General features: G+C 34.3%; 1 protein-coding gene across 1 annotated transcript; it reads right to left on the bottom strand.

Annotated features, from left to right (window-relative positions):
* Positions 1-205: 205 nt before the first annotated feature.
* LOC140968192 (exocyst complex component SEC8) lies at positions 206-21,258 on the bottom strand. The gene is made up of 26 exons (XM_073429075.1): positions 20,994-21,258; positions 19,315-19,527; positions 17,316-17,489; positions 16,209-16,313; positions 15,568-15,677; positions 14,969-15,148; positions 14,032-14,206; positions 13,838-13,944; positions 11,913-12,220; positions 11,655-11,815; positions 11,418-11,533; positions 10,819-10,889; positions 9,804-9,934; positions 9,655-9,704; positions 7,336-7,436; positions 5,606-5,718; positions 5,388-5,499; positions 4,585-4,778; positions 4,334-4,419; positions 3,683-3,878; positions 3,494-3,571; positions 2,539-2,640; positions 2,355-2,429; positions 909-1,004; positions 748-797; positions 206-669 (listed from the first exon to the last, which is right to left on the bottom strand). The coding sequence occupies exons 1-26, from the start codon at positions 21,033-21,035 to the stop codon at positions 582-584; spliced, it is 3,234 nt and encodes a 1,077-aa protein (XP_073285176.1). The 5' UTR covers positions 21,036-21,258; the 3' UTR covers positions 206-581.
* Positions 21,259-21,847: the final 589 nt, after the last annotated feature.

The following is a 21,847-nucleotide window of genomic DNA, read 5'->3' as shown; positions in this document are numbered from 1 at the left end:
TTAGTTCCATCTTAATAATAACAAGAAAGCCAATTTTATCTAAAATTAATAGACAACAGATAAATATCAATTTTTTTGTTTGACAAATGCTAAATTAATCAGAACATCCACAACCATGGTTCCTTCTCATCAATGAGAATATGAACCGCATTTATTTTATAATTATTAACTTATAATAACACAAAGTAATTGGTAGAGGAAAAAATTATTTAATCTCCAAAGAATAAAACGCCAATACAATATAGCTCTTAGAAATCACAAACAATATTCCGTCGTCTAAAGAGTGTACTACACAACTCAAAAAGAAAAATAATCATCCAATAAAAGCCTCACTGTTTCCAAACACAACACCAGGGGATGAAAAAATGAATCTATATAAGAAAGAAAAAAGGAAAAAAAGAAATAAAGATATGAGTGGTTCGATCATTTTCTTCGCAACTATAATACTGATAATCATAGGCGGTGAGGATTTGAGTTCTTCTCATCTGTTCCATGGCATACTTCTGTTTCATGTGCATCGATCAACTCAGACACATTAAAAGTTCACCAAAGAGACTGATAGACCCGTCTGCTTTGAATTTTCAACGTGGCAAAATCTCTGCCACACGATCCTGAGCATCGTCCGGAATTTCCCTCCCTGGAACCTGGACCTTCAAAAGATTTGCATATCTGAAAGGAAACACATTCAGTTAAATATGACCGACGATATAATTGCCCATATGAAAACCAGTTATCGAGATAACTCACTCTGCAGCCGTGAAAAGGTGTTCATGCTCTGATACAAATGCCAGCAATGCCTAGAACAAGTGATGTGCTCATAATTGTTAGCGAATGTGCATTCAGAAAAGGGCTATGAAAATAAAGTACAACCAACAACAATTAGAAACTACCAATTTAAGACGATTTACCTCAAAGGGCATGTTTAGCAGTTCATAATATGTCCGAACATGATCTAATCTCATCTTTACTGCTTCACTATCAACTGAAGAGATGGCAGCCAAAGCCTAAAAAGCTCAGAAAAAACTATCAATCACACAGTAGATCGTAACCACAATAAAAAAGATGTGAGCACACCATTCTCAGTCATCTAACTGGTGTCATTGCTGCAAAGATCCAGGTCCACAAAACAAATTCAAGGGAAAAAGACAGGTGAAAACAATTATATGGGGGCAAAAGATTTCGGTGATGGAGATGCCTACCAGATTGGTTCGAGATATGTTCATGCATAATGGGAGAACTTCTAGTTACCTACTCAAGTAAGTTGAATTGTGACATGGAATTCTTAAAAGTTGTTGGAGTACATATCATTCTTATTTGGAAAATATGTTATTATAATTCACTAAGTCCTAGTCGGATCTTCCAAATTATATTTAGATTTCTTACCTGATAAATTGAAGTATTTCAGATCATGAAAAGGACAAATCATGGACATTTACAAAGGAAATATCAACGAGCAGCATTTCCAAAATTATCTATTTTCCATATGGTATTGGAGCCAAAAGTGTTGAGAAAAATTGTTAGAATTGAAAATGATAGTGATAAAGAGGTAGATGAATTAACAGTTTAAAACCTTTTAAAAGAACCCATCTACTTGAGGTTTACAGTACCTTTCGGAATAGAGTTATAATAACTCAATGTTCTAGTTTAATTCTTTAGAATGAGCGAAAAACATAATAAAACTAAGTGCAAAAATGAAATGCAGAAAGTAATAACCATACGGATTTTTATGTAACTGTCAAACTAAATTTTTACTCCTCCCTTTTTCTGTTTTTTGGAAGGGTCCACTAGCAATCTTCTAGTAAAACATCGGTGCAATGGGACTCAACCGCTTTACATATCACTTTCCAGCACGGAATAGCCAACATCAGTTCAAAGAACTGAATAGTTTTACGAGATAGTTTATGGCACTGAATAACCTTTTATAAGAAAACATCGTCGAGTGAAAGATATTCTGATTGTTTTACCATTGAATTCCAAGTCATTTTTCAATATGAGTAATATGTGCATCAACTTGAGGGGAAGTGTTAGAAAGAGTATTGTTCCAATTTGAAATATATATTCCTCCAGATTTTTCAGCCCATAAAAATGCTTGTATTATTTTTATTTACATTTGAGGGAAATATAAAAAACATACACTTCACCATATTCTCTCTTTCGACAAGTGATTCCATCGATATTTATGTTTAATTAGATATTCTTTTTTCACGTGAAATGGAAATTATCGGCATAAATATGCAGAATAAGAAAACCAACACAAACAGTTCCTGATCTACAGGAAAGCAGATCAAAAGAAGAGGATAGATAGCATATTGAGGAGAGGAAGAGAAAGGAGGAGAATACACGAGTTAAAATACCTGTTCCAGTGCAATTGAGTTACGACATATCTGCTGAACGCCAAAGAGGTTGATAGATTTCATATCAGCCAAAGCCTAACCAGAGAAAAAACAAATTTCATTGATGAAAATTAAACCGACCAAATTATTTTCTTCAGTGTCTGAATTTTACACAATTTGAACACAAGACAAGCGACAAACAAACCTTTATGGATGCATTGGCTGCTACAAAACATATTCCTCCAAATATATAATTTCGTTTTGTATCAGCAACAAATGGCAGCATTTCCTCATCTCTACGCGTTATCTGTCTTGCATTAACAAACATTAAAAAACCTCGGCTCTTCAGATACTAGTGAGGAAAAGCAAAAGAGTGGGTAAAACATTTTTTCCCAATGAACACAACATAGCAAAAAAAGGAAAACAAATGAAAACAAGTATCGAGATGCACCAATTCGTTTTCATTATCATTGCTTTCGGAGGCTCAAGCCAACATATTTAATCTCCTATTTTAATTTTTTCTTTTTTTTTTGGTTAATTTTAGTTTCTGTTTTCATGTGCGTGTGTTCTAGAGGAGGGAGAGAAGGTACTATTGCCACCACAATAACAAAGTGTTTCACTCCTTCGCCAAATAGTTGTAAAATAATTAACGAATTAACCTTTGTAAACATAAGTAACTCTCAGTGGTTAGAACGTGGAATATACACCAAATATGACAATCTAACCAACAGGCGATCAGGAGCTCTTAAAAAAACATCAAACAGGACATTAGATATAGTATTGCTCCACCTAGTTAGCAACTGAAGCGAGTGCTAGTGTGCTACAGAGGCTTAGTACTTCCAAATATTTCTGGATGCTCCAAGGAAAATGGCTGTCGAGACTGTTACCTACTTTCAGTATAGGTATTGCCAATGAACAAAGTTTCTTCAAGGAATGATATTGCATGATTATCAAAACAGAGCGGTAAATAGCCACCTTTATCTTTTTATTTCCTGAATTAAATAACATGTACAACTTCATATACCCTCTTCAGATCCAGTCCCAACGCCCTAGACTCACACATTTTTCTCTGATTGTTTTTTATCCTTTTCTTTCTAAATCCCATGTATCTGCATAAATAAACTCCGTATAATGCCCAACAAATCAATATGAAAACTTGCCTGGGAAGTCAATGAAATAATAAAATCATCAGGCTCCTCAGCATCTTGGTCATCCAAATACTCCCTATTTGTCATTTCCTACACATTTCAAGATTTTGACAGCAAGAAATATTAGTGAGCAACAATTTTCTTTCGCAAAAAAGGTCAAAGATGCATGTCCTTTCCTTTTGAGACAAGCTATTTACATACCTGCATGTGAAAAATAGTCTCCAACTGCATCTCCATGCGTAGAACCTTGAGGCAATCAATTGCTAGTTTTCTATATTCTTCAGCAAATGTTGAAAGATCCTTCGGAGGCGCACTGTTTGTTCTAGCATGATGCAAGTTTTTCACCCTTCCATTCTCTTCTACTTGATTATAAGTGCTGGAAGATGATTTCCCAAGCCTAAAAGTAGAAAGAAAGTTCAACATCAGTTACTTGTAGCCCTATGCCCATACCTCGATAATTTTGTTTTAAAACAATGCAAAATTATTGTATCAAAAGGACTTCCCCTTTGTTAATCATCGACACAAAAGACGATAAACTTGGAAATAGATACAAGCTATCATATGAGAACTCTGCTCCTGTTTATTTGTTAAATAGCTGCATTGTTATGCAATTCGCTGTAAAAGCCTTAGCAAAATCACCCAATGCTATACAAGAGTACAAGTGTGGACAAGCTGAGAAAGACACAAAACAAATGTATTTGAAATCACTGCGTACGATACAGTTTCCTTTTGAATTGCCAAAACTATTATCCACAATTATGATTTGATTGGACCAGAATTTAACAAAAAATCATATCCTAAAGCGAGATAACTAGACAAGCTCATGAGTACAACAAGACAAAGTGAACTTGCCTTTCTATTGAGTCTGCAACAAATTCCAGTGAATCACTCAATGATGCCAACAAGATAAGTTTGTTATCATCATGAATCAGGTTCTCCTGCAAAAAATTCGTCAAAAAAATTCACAGATTATTACAATTAAGACTATCACAAGATTTCTGATTTGCGAATTTAACATGACATTTTGCGTTCAGAAACATAATTGAAAAAAGAAAGGAAAGAAAAGAAAAGAAAAAGACTATAGCCCACAAGGGCACAGATACCTGCTTGATAGGCCTCAAGCTTAATAATTTATCACATAATTCCATTTCAACTTCAACAGACTCAGCATCTGAAGCATTTGTATCTCTGATAGCTCGATCTATTGAACTTGATAAGCGTGTAATATCCGGACCGAGCCGCAACAGTTTATCAATATCATGTCTACCAATGAGCATATAACTTTGCTTCTCAAGAACTGCCTGACATTCCAAACAAAAAAAAAAGTGAGATCTTATAGTAATGAATTAATGCATAAGGAACATATTTGAAGATTCAGAAACAGAAAAGGTCTATTCAGAACCTTTCGTATGAATTTGCTATTGTATTATCCCATTTCCAATCTTACTTGGTCATAACAATTTCATGAAATGTATGTTCAATTGAACTCGGACTGGAAACGTACAGCATAATGTATCAAAAAATATGAAGATCTAGTCTATCCCAAGAAACATCACCGGCATGCCGTCACACAAATCCATAAATTTTATCGGTCAATTTTCTCAACCTTGATAAGACCTATACAGTTGTTTTTTGCCTCTCACCCAGTTGATTTCATATCCCAGTCAAACAAGATCACCCAGACACTAAATATAATCACCTTGTTTTATCAGTCCACGCATTTATTCGTAATGAAGTTATAAAGCCACAAAGCATCAGCCTAAAGGTGATGGCAAAGGAGGAAAAAATATGGCACAGCAGAATTATACATAATACTTGTACATGTTAACAAACATTTTGAAACAGGGACAAAAAGGACATCCAAAAAAAAAAAAACTGAAACAGGGACAAAAAGGAGTAAGTTTACATGCCTCCATGTATGATGTCCGACACCTTTCGTATGTTCTTTCCAGGAACGTTTGCATATAGGTGATTATATCACCAGAAAATTTGGGCATTGCTTGCGCCCATCCAAGTACCTAAACAAATGACAATGAACATTAAGAGAGAAAAATTGTCTGAAATGAAGTATTTACTCCTCTTATCATAACAATGGCAAAAAATTTGCGGTTAGATCAAAAGCACCTCTTTAGCTAAGAAATCTATTGCCAACAATCCTTGCAATATAGGCCTCCCCTTCTCAATTGAAGGAGTATAAGAAGTAGATGTGTGTGCTCGAGGGCGAAATGCCGCTGGACCTGGTTAGAGAAGAAAGCAAAAAATCAGAACAAAGAAGAATATATTCAAATTATTCAGAGAAACATCACATGTCTGCAAAGCCTGGGATTCATCATTCAACTTTGCATTTTAGTCCTGCACCCAGATCACAATCCAATTAAAACAACAATTTTACTTTATAGCATGATATTTACTAATATTTCCAATCCCAATTCTAAATATTATATATGCTTTTAACATATCTGCTGCATTTAACATATCCAATATTCTTGCATAAAGAGCATAGAGCAGCATGCACACAGCTCTCTCCTGCTTATGCTGGAAATTCTTACAGTGAGATGCAGAAAATAATTCTTGAAAATCGAGGGAAATGACACTTAATTTACGGCAGAATAAAAAGGAACTTGAAATGAGTAAAGCTTTATATAAATGGGTGGTGACATGATGAGATGAGATGTGATACCAGTCATACCTTCTCCACTTTCCCAGAACATCAAATGTTTACAAGGGATCGTAAGTACATTGAAAATAAAATACATGTATATTGCACGTAGTTGCTTTTAGGACTGCAATAATTTAAATACTTTGCTGACATGAACAAGAATAATACAACAATGACACAATTGCAAAATCAAGTTAGCACTAGGCACAGGGTGAACTGGGAGGTACACTAGAGAATGCTAATCAGAAAGTACAATAATTTAAAGAGATTTTAACTATAAGTTTCCCATGTTTGTCTTTCTGCAAAAACAGGGATCAAGCCCCACTGAGATGGCTTTAAGATTCAGAAGCAGTATTTATATCCATAGTTTTAGAGAAGAATAAACCCCAAGAATACCCCATGCAGTGATACTTAATGTAATGCCAGTTCTGGGAATCTCCAGGCGCACTAGCCACTAGGATCAGGCATACAAATTTCTATCAACCCCAAACTACTTTTAGCAACTCTGTAATGTCCCAACTAAGTAACTAAAAATATTAAGATGGTTAAAACTTTTCATTAACATCTGTTGAGACTGAATTGTGAACTTTCAACCATAGATTTAAGTGTACATTTGTGAGGCCTATTATGCATGCACAAATAGGTGTACCCAACACCTGTATCAGAATGCTGCATTTGTGCACTTAGCAAACCTTGAAGAGTACTGGCTGTTAATTTTTATGCATGCAAAGCTTAGCCTCTGCTGCTACTGCTGAAACTAACAGTTGGTACAGCAATGTTTTCATATTCACAGTCTGATTATTCACGGCTATGTGCATAGAATCTAACATCAATTTTGTGGGAGAAGTTTGAAATATTTATAATGCAGTACAATGAATATTTTTGTCACTTTGATTTAATTATTTATCAAAAAATGAGCACGGAACCAATATGATTGCTGGTAAAGCTTCAGACTATATTCCATGGCTTGGAGTAAAACAACATCCACAAAAAATAGCGGTTCTACAGGTCTCAGACAAGGAGTGAAATCAGTGACAGCCACCAAGAAAGAAGAATCTAATGATTCATGAAAAACTAATAAAATCCAATCATGTAACATTTAATGCAGTATATTAATAGAAAAATATAAAAAAGAAACTCACTCAAGTACTTAAACTAATTACAAACAGAAAAGAAACTAGTTTGGAAGACTTGCTTGATATGGCTTGTTGCACGGCTTTCCTATAATCCACAAACATTGTAGGTAAAAAGTGATCCTTCACAAAGTTCTCCACAAACGTGAACAATCCATCGTTGCTGCGAAATTTGTTCAACGGTCAGGTATATGATTAACATTCAACTGGAGTCAGAAACTCGATGGATAAGGAATCAAGAATTCGACTTGCTTCACACATTTTCCATTTTAAAAATTAAAGTGCAAAAAACAACCATGGGAGAACATCAAGTTACCAGTTACTTTTTTGGCGCAATTAAGCAACGACTTTAAGGAACAATATCAGTACCTTAATAATTGGATGTCAACATCTATTAATCTGAATACATGTGTAATGATCTGGAACCCAAGTTGGATTATCAATTTAGATTTATTAAAGCTGAGAAATAGGAAGAGAAAATTTTAATTATATAGAAATATGAGGAAATACTTTATTCCTAATCTGTATAATGAAAACAAGGATACGCGATACTCAGTCACTAAAATTAGGGTAGCTAATCAAGTATATAAAGGGGTATGTGTAACCTAATCATTGTACAACTAAGAAGAAGGAAATAATATAGGCACAATATTATCTTCTCCTTGTTCTTACTTCTATTTCCCTGCTCTACTTTCATGGCTTTCTTCTCGTGCTGGCAAAAGTTTGTTTGAGTAGATATTTTTTGTGTGTGATGTACAATTTATACATTTAATCACGGGGAAAATAATTATTTTTGTCATGTAACTTGCATATGTCTATTTTTGGTCCGATTGATTTAGAGTATTATCCTCCTAATTTGTATTTTTTAAATTTTAGTCATTTTTCATCTTAGCGCTGACTTGACACGAAATGATGACACGGCATTAAAAATTGCTGACATGGCGTCGGACATTAATGCATGTCCGATGTCACGTTAGCGCTTTGGTAAAAAAAAAGACTAAAATAGAAAAAAGTGCAAATTAGTGGACAAAAACCGTGAATTGATCGATAATAAGAACAAAAATGGAAAACGTTCAATTTACATAACCAAATATATAATTTTCACTTTCTTTATAAGTTGCATCTCTAATAAGAAACACGATATACCAAAAATAAAAAGAAGAAAAAATATTTTAACGTGAACAGAAAAATAAAAGGTATAAATGTCGTTCACATAAACCTCAGAAAAACGTTTGGAGAGTTTCAACCTAAAAAAGACATAAATTATTCATTCTTACATATAATTTATCTCGAAACACACACTGGATGCTATTTTATTCAAATAATTATTCCACTCAAGACGTATCCTGTAAACCAATTTACTCATAGTCTAAGCAGATTTCTACCATGCTTTCATTCCCGTGTCATTATTGTCATACTTTTGCCACACTAAGAACTAAAATGACAAGAACAAAACTTTACCAATCCTAATTAGTTAGGTGTTAGGTGTGTAAACATACAGAATCAAGATGAATATCAACTTATATTTCATAGTCGCCCTCAAACTTAACAGTTTTAAACCAAAAAATGAACAACTCTGGGCTTGGTTCAGAGTTTGAGTTCAAACTCACTTCTTTCTGTGGGAGCTGGGTCAAGCAAAAGCTCAAAATAGACTAGAGTTCGAAATTAAATTTCATATATCTACAAAATATTAACAAATATATTAAAAAAATTGTGGTGGGCACACAACCTATTGATGAATATAATTTTTTCTTTAATGTCTTAAGGCTCATATATTATGATCTTGAATACAAATTAAACAGTCTAAAAACTGGCTTTTTGAAACCAGTTCAGTTCATTTGCGCCTTGGGGATTATGCTAAACCTCTAGCAATATTTTAAAAAAAAAACAAAAGAATTTTCAGCTCTGAAACATTCATTAATCAAATCATGATAGTTTTTTGCACACATAATGTAAAAGTTCTTTTAGGAATATGCCTCATCTTCAAATCTTATATTTTAAATATCATCACCAAACATCGTTTATTTACTTTTTTAAAGAAAAAATGTAAAATTACATAAAGTAAGCATCACCTAGGTTTCTCAAGCTCTCCAATACTAGGTTCTTTAAAATTTAATTGGCGCAAAGCTGTTAATTTTTCCCACAGAGGTTGTCACTAGAATACCAGATTTAATTGCAAGAGAGTTTATCAAAACAAACTCAATGAGGTATGCCACATGCGTTCTCTTAAGAGAAGCATTAAATCTATGAAAATCACTAGCAACGATTTTAAAGATTATGCACGTAGAAATACTTTTCTAACAGTCAGAGAAGGTCAATTAAATCAAATTTATGCAATCATTCCCCTGATAGAGTGTCAAAATAATACACTATGCACTCACCCAAGCTGAGAATTTTTTTGAGGAAGCATTGATGCAACTTTTTCTGTAAACTGCAGAAGGGACAACACAAGGAGAATTAAGTGATGTGTTGCTTGGAATCATAATGACCAGAGAATAGACCAGCATACGCTTCTTCTATTCTTATATACCTGAAGAACTGGCCTGTACACTGATGCTGCTAAATATATCCCTTGTTCAGGTAACAAACCTCCAGTTCCGTAACCTTCTTTGAGTACATTGGTACCCTTTTTACTCCATCCTTGGCGAATAAGCTCAGAACCTGGGAGGAACTTAATTGTACGTCAATTTATTCTCAGCATAAACTGACTGCTGGCCAATAAATATTAACAAATTAAGAGCAACAAATTGAAAATGCACATCCTTACAAATAAAAAAAATCTTCCAAATGCCAATAATACATGCAACTGACAATTAACAACTCCCTTCAGCTTGTTCAAGAAACTTCTCGAGGGTAAATGCATCATGAACCCAGATGAACCTTGTACAATTGGCAGTTCAACACTCCTTGCTTAGTCAGTATTGTAAAGCAATGCCAACTATGACACATATGAGTAAACCACAGTTTCATAACACGACAGAAAATTTCTTACACAATCAATGCAGGAGAAGAAGTTATAAGGTCCCACCTAATACGCAATGCCAGGTCATGTCTAGTTCATGGACAGTAGCCCACTCCACAGATCAAGGATCAACAAAGTATGTAATAACAACAGGACCTTTTTTATAACTATCTACAATGGCCCAGCTTCAACTACCAACCCTATAAAAAGCATTTGAATATAAACAAACACCAGACAACAGTCCAAAATATTGAAACCCGTGTTTCATGCTATTCTTAGCATCTTGTACTCTTTTTTTTTTTGCAAGACTCTTACGCTACAATAAGATAATCAGTTCACAGATACTCCATGTTACAGAATTCATGTTTAGCTAAAAATCATTCTCTTAGTAGAGAACACATTTTCAGTTAACCCATTCACGCACAGGCTGATGACTCTTAAATGGTTTATAACTACATCATATCATCAAATGCACTAGTGCATCGAGTTCGTAACAAGTGCCGTTTGGCTACTCAACGAGGACACGAATAAAAACAATTATAATACCGACTTTAAAGATTGCATCATTATAGTTAACTCATACCCTGGTTAGGAATGGACATAGATACATCCGTAAAACGAAATGCAAAAGTAAGACCATCTTCTGATCCATCTCTGCAATCAACATTGATGATAATATATCATTGCACAGTAGAACAAGAGAAATTTCACTGTTTGAAACCATAAATAAGAAAATTATAATTTCAAAAGCAAACACAAAAATGAGTTCATGGTGGCACAGGGAAAGATGATAATGTTAAAAAACATTAGCAGAGTACAGAAAGCAGCTTCACATATCAATAAAAAAATCAAACAATAGCACATCATCTCTGCAAATAATAACTAAGTCAACCAATAAGTATTTTTCTTTATCCTTCACCTTTTCAACACAATGAATGAAAATAACCAGAACATATTTATGGAATGTCCAGCAAAAAACAGAGATGGGATTGGAACCGAAAAAAAGAAAGGATCGGAACAAAGCCATAACACAGAATACATATCTGCCCCACAAAAATAAGAGGGATTCGAACCGAAAAATGTAAAAACCAGATAAAGAAAAATAGAAAATCTGAAGAAAATAAAATAATCTTCGGTGTGCAGAACAAAGCCATATGCAAAAATATGGCCACATTCACTTGCCTCTTCTCTTTAGCGGGGCCTTTTCCAGCAAGTCTAGCTGTTTGTACAGTGGCATCTGCAGATGCAGCTTCAGGAGTTGCACGTAGGATCTCACATATAAGTTGTTGGCATTCACTCTACCATCACATTTAGGGAATATATCATCAATTGTAAATATATACATGTCCTCAATCTCTAAATAACATGAAGTTGAAACAGTAAAAGCAAATTACAAATGGAAAAACAGAAATGAGAAACCTGCAAAACAGTTAAAGAAAAGGCAATACTATAGCCTCCCGTATCATGAGAAGCATCAGAATCATGATTCCAGTTGATCTCAGCAGCCATCGCCTTTGGCGTGTTCAAGCCAACTTGTGAAGATTTTGATTCAATAAGCTCTCCCACAATGACATGGTTTTCTGAAAAACAAATTCTGTTTTAATTATATCAATGATAAAACAAGAAATACGGAAAGAAAGACGCATATCATCTGAAAACTAATTTGATAGATCATACCAAACACCCTAACAACTGTGTCCAGAATTGAATGAAGGAGTTCTTTTACTGCAAATTGTGCTGTTCCTGCTGGAGACATCACATGGGAGACAGGACTTACTGCAACTAAAGCTCCTGTCAATGATATACTATTCTGACGTTTATGTCTTGGTAATCGGCGACCCTCCAGCAGCCCTTTTAGATATTGTAGACCCATAATTGTAGGGAAGACATCTTGACCAAGGCCAGGCTTTGAACCATTCATGCGTTCTGCCAGAGTTTTGATCTTGGTAGTAATAATCTCATGGATGGTAGGACGTAATCTTTGACTGTAGGGGAAAAAGTAGAAATGGCATCAGAAAACATGAAGTAGATTACGCCAGCAAAGAATACCTCGCATATTGATCATTCAAGATAGTCGTTATCTCCATGTTCAAACTATTTGAGCCTGAAAGTGGAAATTCACTATGCTTAACCATACCCAAAAGAAAATATCGAAAACTGCTGTCTTTTTCAAATCTAGAATAATGTTGGCATTCATAACGTGAAGGCCCATTGTCTCTAGGCCTCATTATCAATGTTCGAGTTAATAGTTATGGTTCCTCAAACTCTGATGTATCACTCTGAGTAATCACAAGCTGTCAAGATAATCCACAGTTTGGACATTACGGGGCAACACTCCTATCGAGGACAAAATCTTGATTCAAGACCATTGATATCCTGCTAATACAGACTAAATGACAGCTTAAGCCCAGGGGAAGGAAAAGTTCCCTGGTAATACAAGACCATTAATTTCGTCCAGTAGGAGGATTATTCCTCTGCTCCTTCGACACCTCGTCCACAGTTTTGATTCAACACCATTAACATTTGGGTGGCCAGAGATGAGGTGTCGAAGGAAATGTTCCCTGGGGAATACTAGGACTGGGAGTGATTGGAGAGGGAATTCTTGGAACCTCCTACACGCTATGTTTTTTGGACAAAACAAAATTATCCAGGTAAAATAATTCCTCATGCCATTGATTAGCGAAAGTCTCGCATGGAAATTAATAAAACAATCTAAGTTTGAAAGCCAAAGAATCATTCCTTCAATAATGTAAATTAAATTGTATCATAAATATAAAATATTTATGTCTGCAGTAAATTATTAAAAAAACATCTCAGCTATCATATTTGTTAGCTTAGTCTTATATCTTTTCAAATTTAATAAAGAGGTCTAAAAAACAAAAAAACAATGGTTTAATTGACCCAATCTGCATATTGACACGTCATCAGTAAATTCATGGAATAACAGGAAATCAAAAGATGATGGCATTTTCCTTCGAAAGATGGAAAAGACAAGCGGGCAGAGGTGCATTATAGAATTCACAAATAATCTAATATAAATAGTGCTGTTTCTTTTGGTACCCTGGATAATACCTGAAAGTATGACTTTGCCGTTAATGAGTAACTAAGCTATTTACGAGCTACCTTTGGTTCAAAGCATTGGAGGAGTTGGGTTTGGTTTGGGTAAATTTGAGATCAACGAGGGATTATTTTGCAACAGATTTGGGATGCGAACTAGGCAGAAGAGGTAGAATTTTTTGGACATTGGTTGTTCATTGTAATTGTTGGTCAGTTTGGTTGGAGAAGAATATGAGGATTTTTGACAATCTAGAAGTACAACATCAAGAATGCTAAGACAAGATTAAGTTTCGGGTTCCTAGCTAGATCGAGAAGCATAAGGATTTTAAGATATTTTCAGTTTCAGATTTATTTAGGGATTGAAGTCTAACTAGTTGTTAATATGATCCAGGTTTTTCATATGCAGACACGCGTCCGCTTTTTTGTAATTATTAGTTTTAATTAATATAATATCGTTTCCAATCAAAAAAATGAGTAAGTAAGCTGAAAATACTAAAGCATTAGAAGAGTGCACAATCATCAAACGGATATAAGCAGTAGCATACCATATAATAGCACCAGCAGCAGCTACTTTTCCAAGCATGCAGAGACACTCAACCAAGGTCTGCAAATACTTTACACAAAGTGGAGCATCACCCTTTCTCATTGATTCCTACAGAAAATTTTGCAAATGCTATTCAGCCATTGAACATGGACCTTTCGAATTTAGAAAATGTGATATACGATATGCGCATCATACAACAAACTCGTCAGGAGTGGAATCTGACAACCAGATGGGAACTTGACGAGCAACAATTTTGATCTCTCTTGCACCACCATCACCACCATTTACTCTGGCTGAAGGAGTATATCCCTCAGATGCAGTATCGTTCATCTTCACTGTAACATCCTCGTTGTGCCCATCAATTGACGAACTAAGAACACAAATGGAAAGAGCAAATAAGCCTCAGATGAAGTATTAGTTTTATATCACGTTACTTTGGCCATATGATAGCATAAGTAGAGTTTCCTATATTAAATACCATTTCATGTGGCATCTTTTAAATTCAAAAACAAAGAATGCACCTGAACCAAAAAGAAGACTACAAAGGAGTGAGGAGGATTAACTTTTGGTAACTGTCTGACACACAGCGATGGAGAAAGACCATTCAGTGGTAAAATTTTATTTTAATTAAGATAAGAAAGGCAACCAGGAGTTGGACAGAAATAAAGAGCAAGGAAAGACCTTCCTTCTTCTCAAATATCAAATACAGAAACTTAGAAAAAAACATCATTATCCGTTCCACAGTAGCACAATGATATTAGATATCCATTTCACTACCTGTTCAAACTTAACCCCAGCCTTTAAGCATCCATTTCTTAACACAAGAACAAGATCTAAAATGAGAACGTATTTGAGTTTAAAATCGAAGAACAAAAATCACAAGTTCAGATAGATCTAGAACCCATTAGGTTGTCAACCTCGAAGAGGTGGTGTGCTCATACCGATTGTTTTAGCAAATTGAGACGGGAAGAAATCATAACAAATTTAATTTTTGGATATCTGAAGAACGCAAATATGTAAAAAAGACAGTCAAAAGATCTTTGGACGGCAAAGTCTGAATTGAAAGATCACCAGACACAGAAGGAGAAAACAACAGTTGAAGAGATTCATTGAAAAATAAGACTTATCTAACCCTCCATCAACCGAACTAGGTCTGTATAATCCATCCCCAGTACCAATTGCCCCAAAAGTATCGTCTCCTTTCAGCAACCTGGTTCTTCGAGAGAGAGAGTGCGAATAATTCGTGGAAAATGAAATATCTGAAGTTGTTGGAATTGCGTCATCATTTTCATTTATGCTTGAGGTCACTGAACTGTCACAAGAAAGGTGACAAAAGCATTAGTTTAACCGATGTACCAAAGAACAAAACTGGATAAAAGAATCTTCCAGGTAAGAAGATTGTCTTCAGGATAGTAAAGCTCATGGATCTTAAACAGATTATGTGAAAGTATAAAATGTAAGCACTATCAGAGAAAATGTAAATCTGAGAAGCACTCTCACAGAAAACATAAATAGGTACTCTTTTATGTCCAAACAATGAATGAGTTTAAGCCTTGTAATATGCTTAAGAAGCTAATACTGCAGCCGCGGGTCTGTGGTTAATAGATCCTCGCTAGGAACACTTCTAAAGGGTGAGGATGAAATGTTCCAACGGTTCCACCTATACTCCTATAGTTGTGCTAAAAACTGTGGATTCGGAGGTTTGTTGAAGATTGTAAATAAAATACATACCTGTATTCACCCTTATTGTAGAGATGGGAATGCAAATCCTCCAAAACCTTATAGAATAGTACTCCTCGCAACTTTGTCAATTCAGACCGGACATCTTGAAGAGCACCAACCTGACACAAATAGGACATCATTAAATAATGGCTTACAAGAAATCATTCTCTCCTTTCCAGATGTCCTCGTGGAATTAAATTTGTTAAATCTTTTTGAGTATTTTTTTCTGTTGGTATCATGTTCACAAATCAGTTTCCTTCTCGAGATCATGGCACTTTTAGGTGTAAATCAAGGATTCTATGAAAGATATGAAACAGAAAGCATGCTTCATATCTTCAAGAAAAATCAGGGGGCATCAATTTAAGTCGATGTTTTCCTTTGTAAGCAAGTGATGATTTTTCATTTATTCAAATAATTTTCATGGTGAACAATTATGTTTGCAGTGGTGGATAATGTAAGCCAAACTGAAGATTAAAAAAATGCAAAACTAAGTAACAGCTCAGGATCTTAAACAGAGCACAAATTTTCAGGCATCCACTTTCGGAGAATTTTCAAGCACAAATTTCCAGGCATCCATCTTAACAAGCTTAGCCCTTTATGGCTGAATGACAGAAATCTTGCATGACGAGGAGAAATAACCAACAACAAACCGTTTGGAGGCCTTCTCTCTCAAGCATCAAAGTTGACTGAACATGTAGTTGTACTGCTGCATAAAACTGCTTTTCAGCGATGAGCTTTTCAATACGAGCTGGAACCTAAAGCAAGTTAGAAGGTTAAAGAACAAACGATTTAAGAAGCATGAGCCTGCAAGAGATTGATGGGTAAACAGTATTAACCTATTTTCTATTGGGTAAAAATAAAGCACATCAGCAAAAGGAAATCAGCCCATCAAAATAATATATGGCTCAATGTTGTAGCTTGGTTTTTACATAACTCTGCAACTTTTCTTCTTTGATCACTTCAATTAGTGTGATGTCACAAATACGGCGAAAGGAACTAGAGATTGATCAATTTGCAGAAACTTTAATGATTGCAGATTTAGAGTAGCAACTTCCACAACAATTTCAATATTCGACAATCATCTTTTCATCATTTGCATACTCAGGGACAAGAAAGGTAATTCTCTATAAAATTAAAAATACAGTCCAGCTGGTGAACACGATGCAGGAAAAAGATCATATTCAAAAGGCACATACAAACAGATGAAACAGCCAGCTGTATCCGCTAAAAAGATTAATAAAAACTACATGATTTCACGAAATCAACAGTTCATTCTCCGCATTTTTTTAAAATTCCAAGTTTAACTTTTTACACAATAAATACACTATTACCATATAAATGCATAGGAATAGAAAACCAAAATAAAAATCATAAGTTTGCACCATATCCCTGGACATGTATTTTGGTATTAAGTTACTAACAAAACCAAGTAAAAAAGAAAGCACAAACAACAAAAAACATTGCAAGATAATAAAGCTATGGTAACTCATAAGCACAATTTTCATCTAGAAGATCACCAGATTCATCATAAGTCAAAATCAAGAACAAGTTAGAATCCTCCAGAACAAATTCAACCCCGTTCATAAATCTAATCATAAGAACCGAAGAGGAGAAACATAGAAACAAGCTGACCAATTTCAACCAGAAGCTCAGCCATATTCATCAAAGCCAACCAAGAAGAGTTTGGAATCCTCCAAAACATAATTAAGCCAACTCATAAATCCAATCATAGAGAAGAAACACAGAAACAAGCTGACCTTAGATATGCCTTCAATTTGGTCCAACAATGATATTATGTGCCGCAAAGTAACCGACCTATACCATAACTGATGCAACTGCTTATTACGAGCACCAAGAAGTTGTTTTGCCTCAGCTAAATCAACCTTTAAGGCCCCAATACTTTGAGCAGATTCACTAAATAACCGCAGAATCTGAAAAACCAATACAGAATATTCATTTTTAAATTCCACACAATTCCCATCTATTAACTCAGAATGAGCTACTTGCTTAAAAGGACTCATATTTGAAACTACACAAATAATTGTTTCCGCTACACTAGCAGTTTCCAAATCAACTCACATTGCCAGTAAACATAATCTCAGAGGGGAAAAAATATTTTCAGCCGCATAGATTTCGAATTCTCGAGACTGTAGTTTAAGCTCTTTATTAGTTTCCTTCCCTTCATATTTTCTCACTGTTATAGAGCTTTCTTATTTAAAAAAAAGCTAAAGAAATAAAAAAGTACAGCTGAAACAAACTAGGATAACAAATCAGAATGTCATCAATAGGAGTACATACCGCTGGAACACAAACTGCTTTTTCCCTTTCAAATGAAATCATCACACGAAATGCCCCAAAAAATTATGATGACCTTGTGACTGCCCTCTTCGCTTATTCATGACATTTCATTTTCTTTTAATAAGAATTAGCAAGCACACATGATAGCTTAAACAATTATTTCGTTCTAAACAAATTCTGAGGGTATAGCAATGTTTGGCTACAATTTTTCATCAGTTTACAGCTCAGATTTACATTGGAATTTTCCAAATGAAACAAATGATGGTTTGAAGTGGGAAACTAATAAATGGACGAGATTTGCCTGACTCATGGCCATAATAGCCATAGGAGTCCTTGACTTAATGAGATGACAAGAGAGTTGAAAGAATGAAAATACTGGCGTGCCTACCAGAAATTTCAGTTGAAATTTTTTCATCATTTTAACCTCCCATTAGAAGGCATGCATAATATTAAGTACAAGGTCGTGTATTATAGTAATGTGCTACAACATTTTAGAAAGTTACCTGGTTGTGTTTTTCACCATCAATAATGTAACTGATCAAAATATACTATTGTATCTTATAAATACTATGAAATAACTGTTTATTTCTTTTAAAAATTGTTGAACACTAGGAATATTATCGATGATCAGTCAAGTTATCAAGAATTCTCTCAGGGCAATCCAAGAGGGTGATAGTACAAGAGAAGCTAATTAAGAAACATTTATATCATGTTAAATCTATATCGACAAGAATTTGAACATTGGTATTCTGTGCATATCCAGTAGCCAAGAAAGATCACTTTCGCAATTTAAGGGGAGATAAAAAGAATCATAGAGCCATAACTTTTAGGTTCGAGCATACACAATAGTACCAGAGTGACATCAAGGTGCTAGAAACATAAAAAAAACCCATTGAATGTGCATTTGAGATGCTTATAAATTGTTAAAGGAGCTTGACATCGGTGTTTCATGTCCAATGGAAAGATTAAAGAGTCCAAAATCGACCGTCAGTAAAAGTGTAAGATCCCCAAGAACACCTGATGACCCTGTATCAAATCCAGATCTCAAAAGGCACGAGGTAATTTTTTCCCTTTTTCCTTCTTTTTGTTTTTTTCTGTTGCCTAAATATGTATTTGTTAAGTCTTTGTATTTTTTCCACACGAGTATGTACATGATTTTTTCCTTGAATGTGAACAAAATTACATCTAGCCTTGTGACACTGTCTTTCATGTTTACAACTTAAATTCCTCAGATGTTTACAATACACAGTTCTGTTCCAAGCCAATTTCTAATCCTCCAATTGTCATAATCTATAACAAAAATCCTTGACATGCAAGGAAAACATCCCAAATAGGAAAAAGAAGGAAAAGAAAAGGTAAAAAACTGAAAAAAGGCTAAGAACCTAATTTAGTAATTAAACCTGAAAAGAAAAGCATGTGTGACGGGGGTATACAAAAAAGGATGGACTTGCAAGAAACCTGAGAATAATTTTGAATTGCTTTATTAAAGCCACCATGATACGCATGAACAACTTCATCAACAACTTCTTCAATAATATCACTCTGCTCATTCAAGGCATGCACATCTCCTTCACGATCTTTTGATGTCAAAATATGCACAACATGAGGTAATGAATCAAATCGTGCTGCGGCCCAACTCTCATCTATCTTACAAAGCTCTTCCCTCAAGTACTGCAATACCATGAGAGAGACATAATTAAAATGGCGACGTAACAAGAATGAATTTCCAAAGAAAAAAGAAAGCACAATTGCAAAAGAAGAAGAGCTATAGGTTTGAACGAGTTAAATGAGAATTTAAAATTGGAAACTTCGAGTCTAAAAAATCATGATGCAATGAATCCCCCAAAATTCTCATAGATGTGTGGTTTCCATATTTTTTGAGGACAACTATGAAGAAATTCTTTGGATAATTATTTAAATATAAATCAGATAATAAACCAAGAATAAGTCAATCAATATCAGAATCTTGATTCTTTGCTGAAATAACACAATATTCGTCTAAATTCTTTTTATTTTCTTTTATTTATTTATTTATTTTGGGATGGTGGATATGGAGGGGGAACTGCCTAGTCGTATGCAAGGCAACATCTGACCGGCTTTACACAGACCTCGATAATAAGTGAAAACCAAATATCTAGATTCCTCCACTACGAATATTTTAGTTAATTTTGCACGACAAAGTGCAAACACCTAAGACTAGTCTGAAATCCATCATTGATGCTGTTGAGGTCTTAGTAATCTTTCAAGCCAAATTACTGCCTTAGCTCATGGGAAAGAGTCCATCAAGTTATTAAATAATAGAGTATTTAAAGAATTTTCTAGAGACCAAGTAACGGGACTTCTTCCAAAACATGTAGAAAGAAAAAAAAATATTTTTGAAATTAAAACTTGGGAATGCTGGTTTCACAGGGTAAATCTATTAATGAAGTAACTTCTACAGCATGCTGATATGAGATCTCCTAACCATCTCAATACAGCATAAGAGTTATGTTCAAGATTATCAAGAACGATTGTGCTTGGACAAATTTCCTTCATCGTTTTTAGCATTATCTTAAAGAACTCCCCTATATTGGTGAAGTCTTCTCACAACAGAACTCATAATGCAAGTAAAACAACCTCCCTCACTGGGATCCATCAAAATTCTTGATCACATTTTGACACAGACAACCCAAGTATTTTAGAAGATTTCCAGAATATTTGACTGAAGCTAGTTGAAATCTTGATTCTGACAAACAATATCTGAAGTAAAAATATTAAGCCAGTAAATGGTAAACATTTATTCAGAGACAATAAATATCCATTCTTGGAGCTGCAGTAAGTACCCCGAGCTTAGAGATTAGTTGTACACAAGCTAAGAATTTTGTAGATTCTATCGAACTTACAATCAAGCAAATATACAACTTAATAAAACTCCAACCTATTTCCAGGGTTCCAAACCTAATTTGAACAAAAATGAATTTACAACACAAGAATTAAAACAAAATTGAACATTCAACAACCCGCCAACTGGAGCGAAAATCCTCACCACAATCCACTAAAATTATAGTTATTGAACAGCTAAACTCTACAGTCGATCAAAAAACCCAAGCCTTTTTTTTATTAAAATCAATGGATACGGATACTAATTCAATACTAACCGATTTCTCCCTTGAAATGGGAAGCCCGTCGAAGATTCCCATTTTGAATCGGAATAGCGCGATCCCAAATCCTGTGCAACAACTAGCATTCAAATCAAGGATTGGAAAAGGGGAAATCAACGCAAAATTGCTGAAAATTCAACTAAAATCGGGACAATTATTAGTATTTCACTTTCTTTCAAATTTGATTATTGTGTTTGATAAAATATTATACTGCAGGAATACGACAGCAGACGGGGAAAGGGCCCAACTCGATGGAGAGAAGCGAAGATAAGATATAGAAAAATCTAAATTTCTATTTTTTATTTTTTATAAAGAGAAGAATATAATATATAATGTGAAATTTTTAATTTCCCTTGGAATCACCGTCAACATGATTTTTTGTTAAAAAAAATATTCTTATATAATTTAAAATTATTTTTAANTATTTAATAATTTTAAAATGGTATGTGTATAAATATATATATATATATGTATTTATGGGTAATATTATGAAATTTATGCAGGAAAACAATAATTACTATAATTTAATAGTTAAGTTTATAATAAAAACATATATTTATTATCATTTTAACAACATAACGTGTTGTATCATCTACTAGTGTGTGTGTGTGTGTGTGTGTGTTATTTATTTTTAAAAAAAAAATTATTTCATATAATAATGAATGGAAATGACTGGTTGTTTTATGAGGTTGGCATTTTCCGAAGGCAAAATATGATGATTGGCGATGTTGTACGTCATGTAGTCAATGGAGAATGTAACTTTATCTTTGATATTTATCGTGTGTTTTAATTGTATATATTGATTGATGTTATTGAAAATAAAAACGCTTATACATAACATTATCATTTTA

This window comes from Primulina huaijiensis, unplaced genomic scaffold, assembly GCF_012295235.1.
Source record: "Primulina huaijiensis isolate GDHJ02 unplaced genomic scaffold, ASM1229523v2 scaffold32815, whole genome shotgun sequence".
Taxonomy (NCBI): domain Eukaryota; kingdom Viridiplantae; phylum Streptophyta; class Magnoliopsida; order Lamiales; family Gesneriaceae; genus Primulina; species Primulina huaijiensis.
The sequence above is the reverse complement of the archived record's forward strand: the minus strand, read 5'-3'. Positions and strand labels throughout refer to the sequence as shown.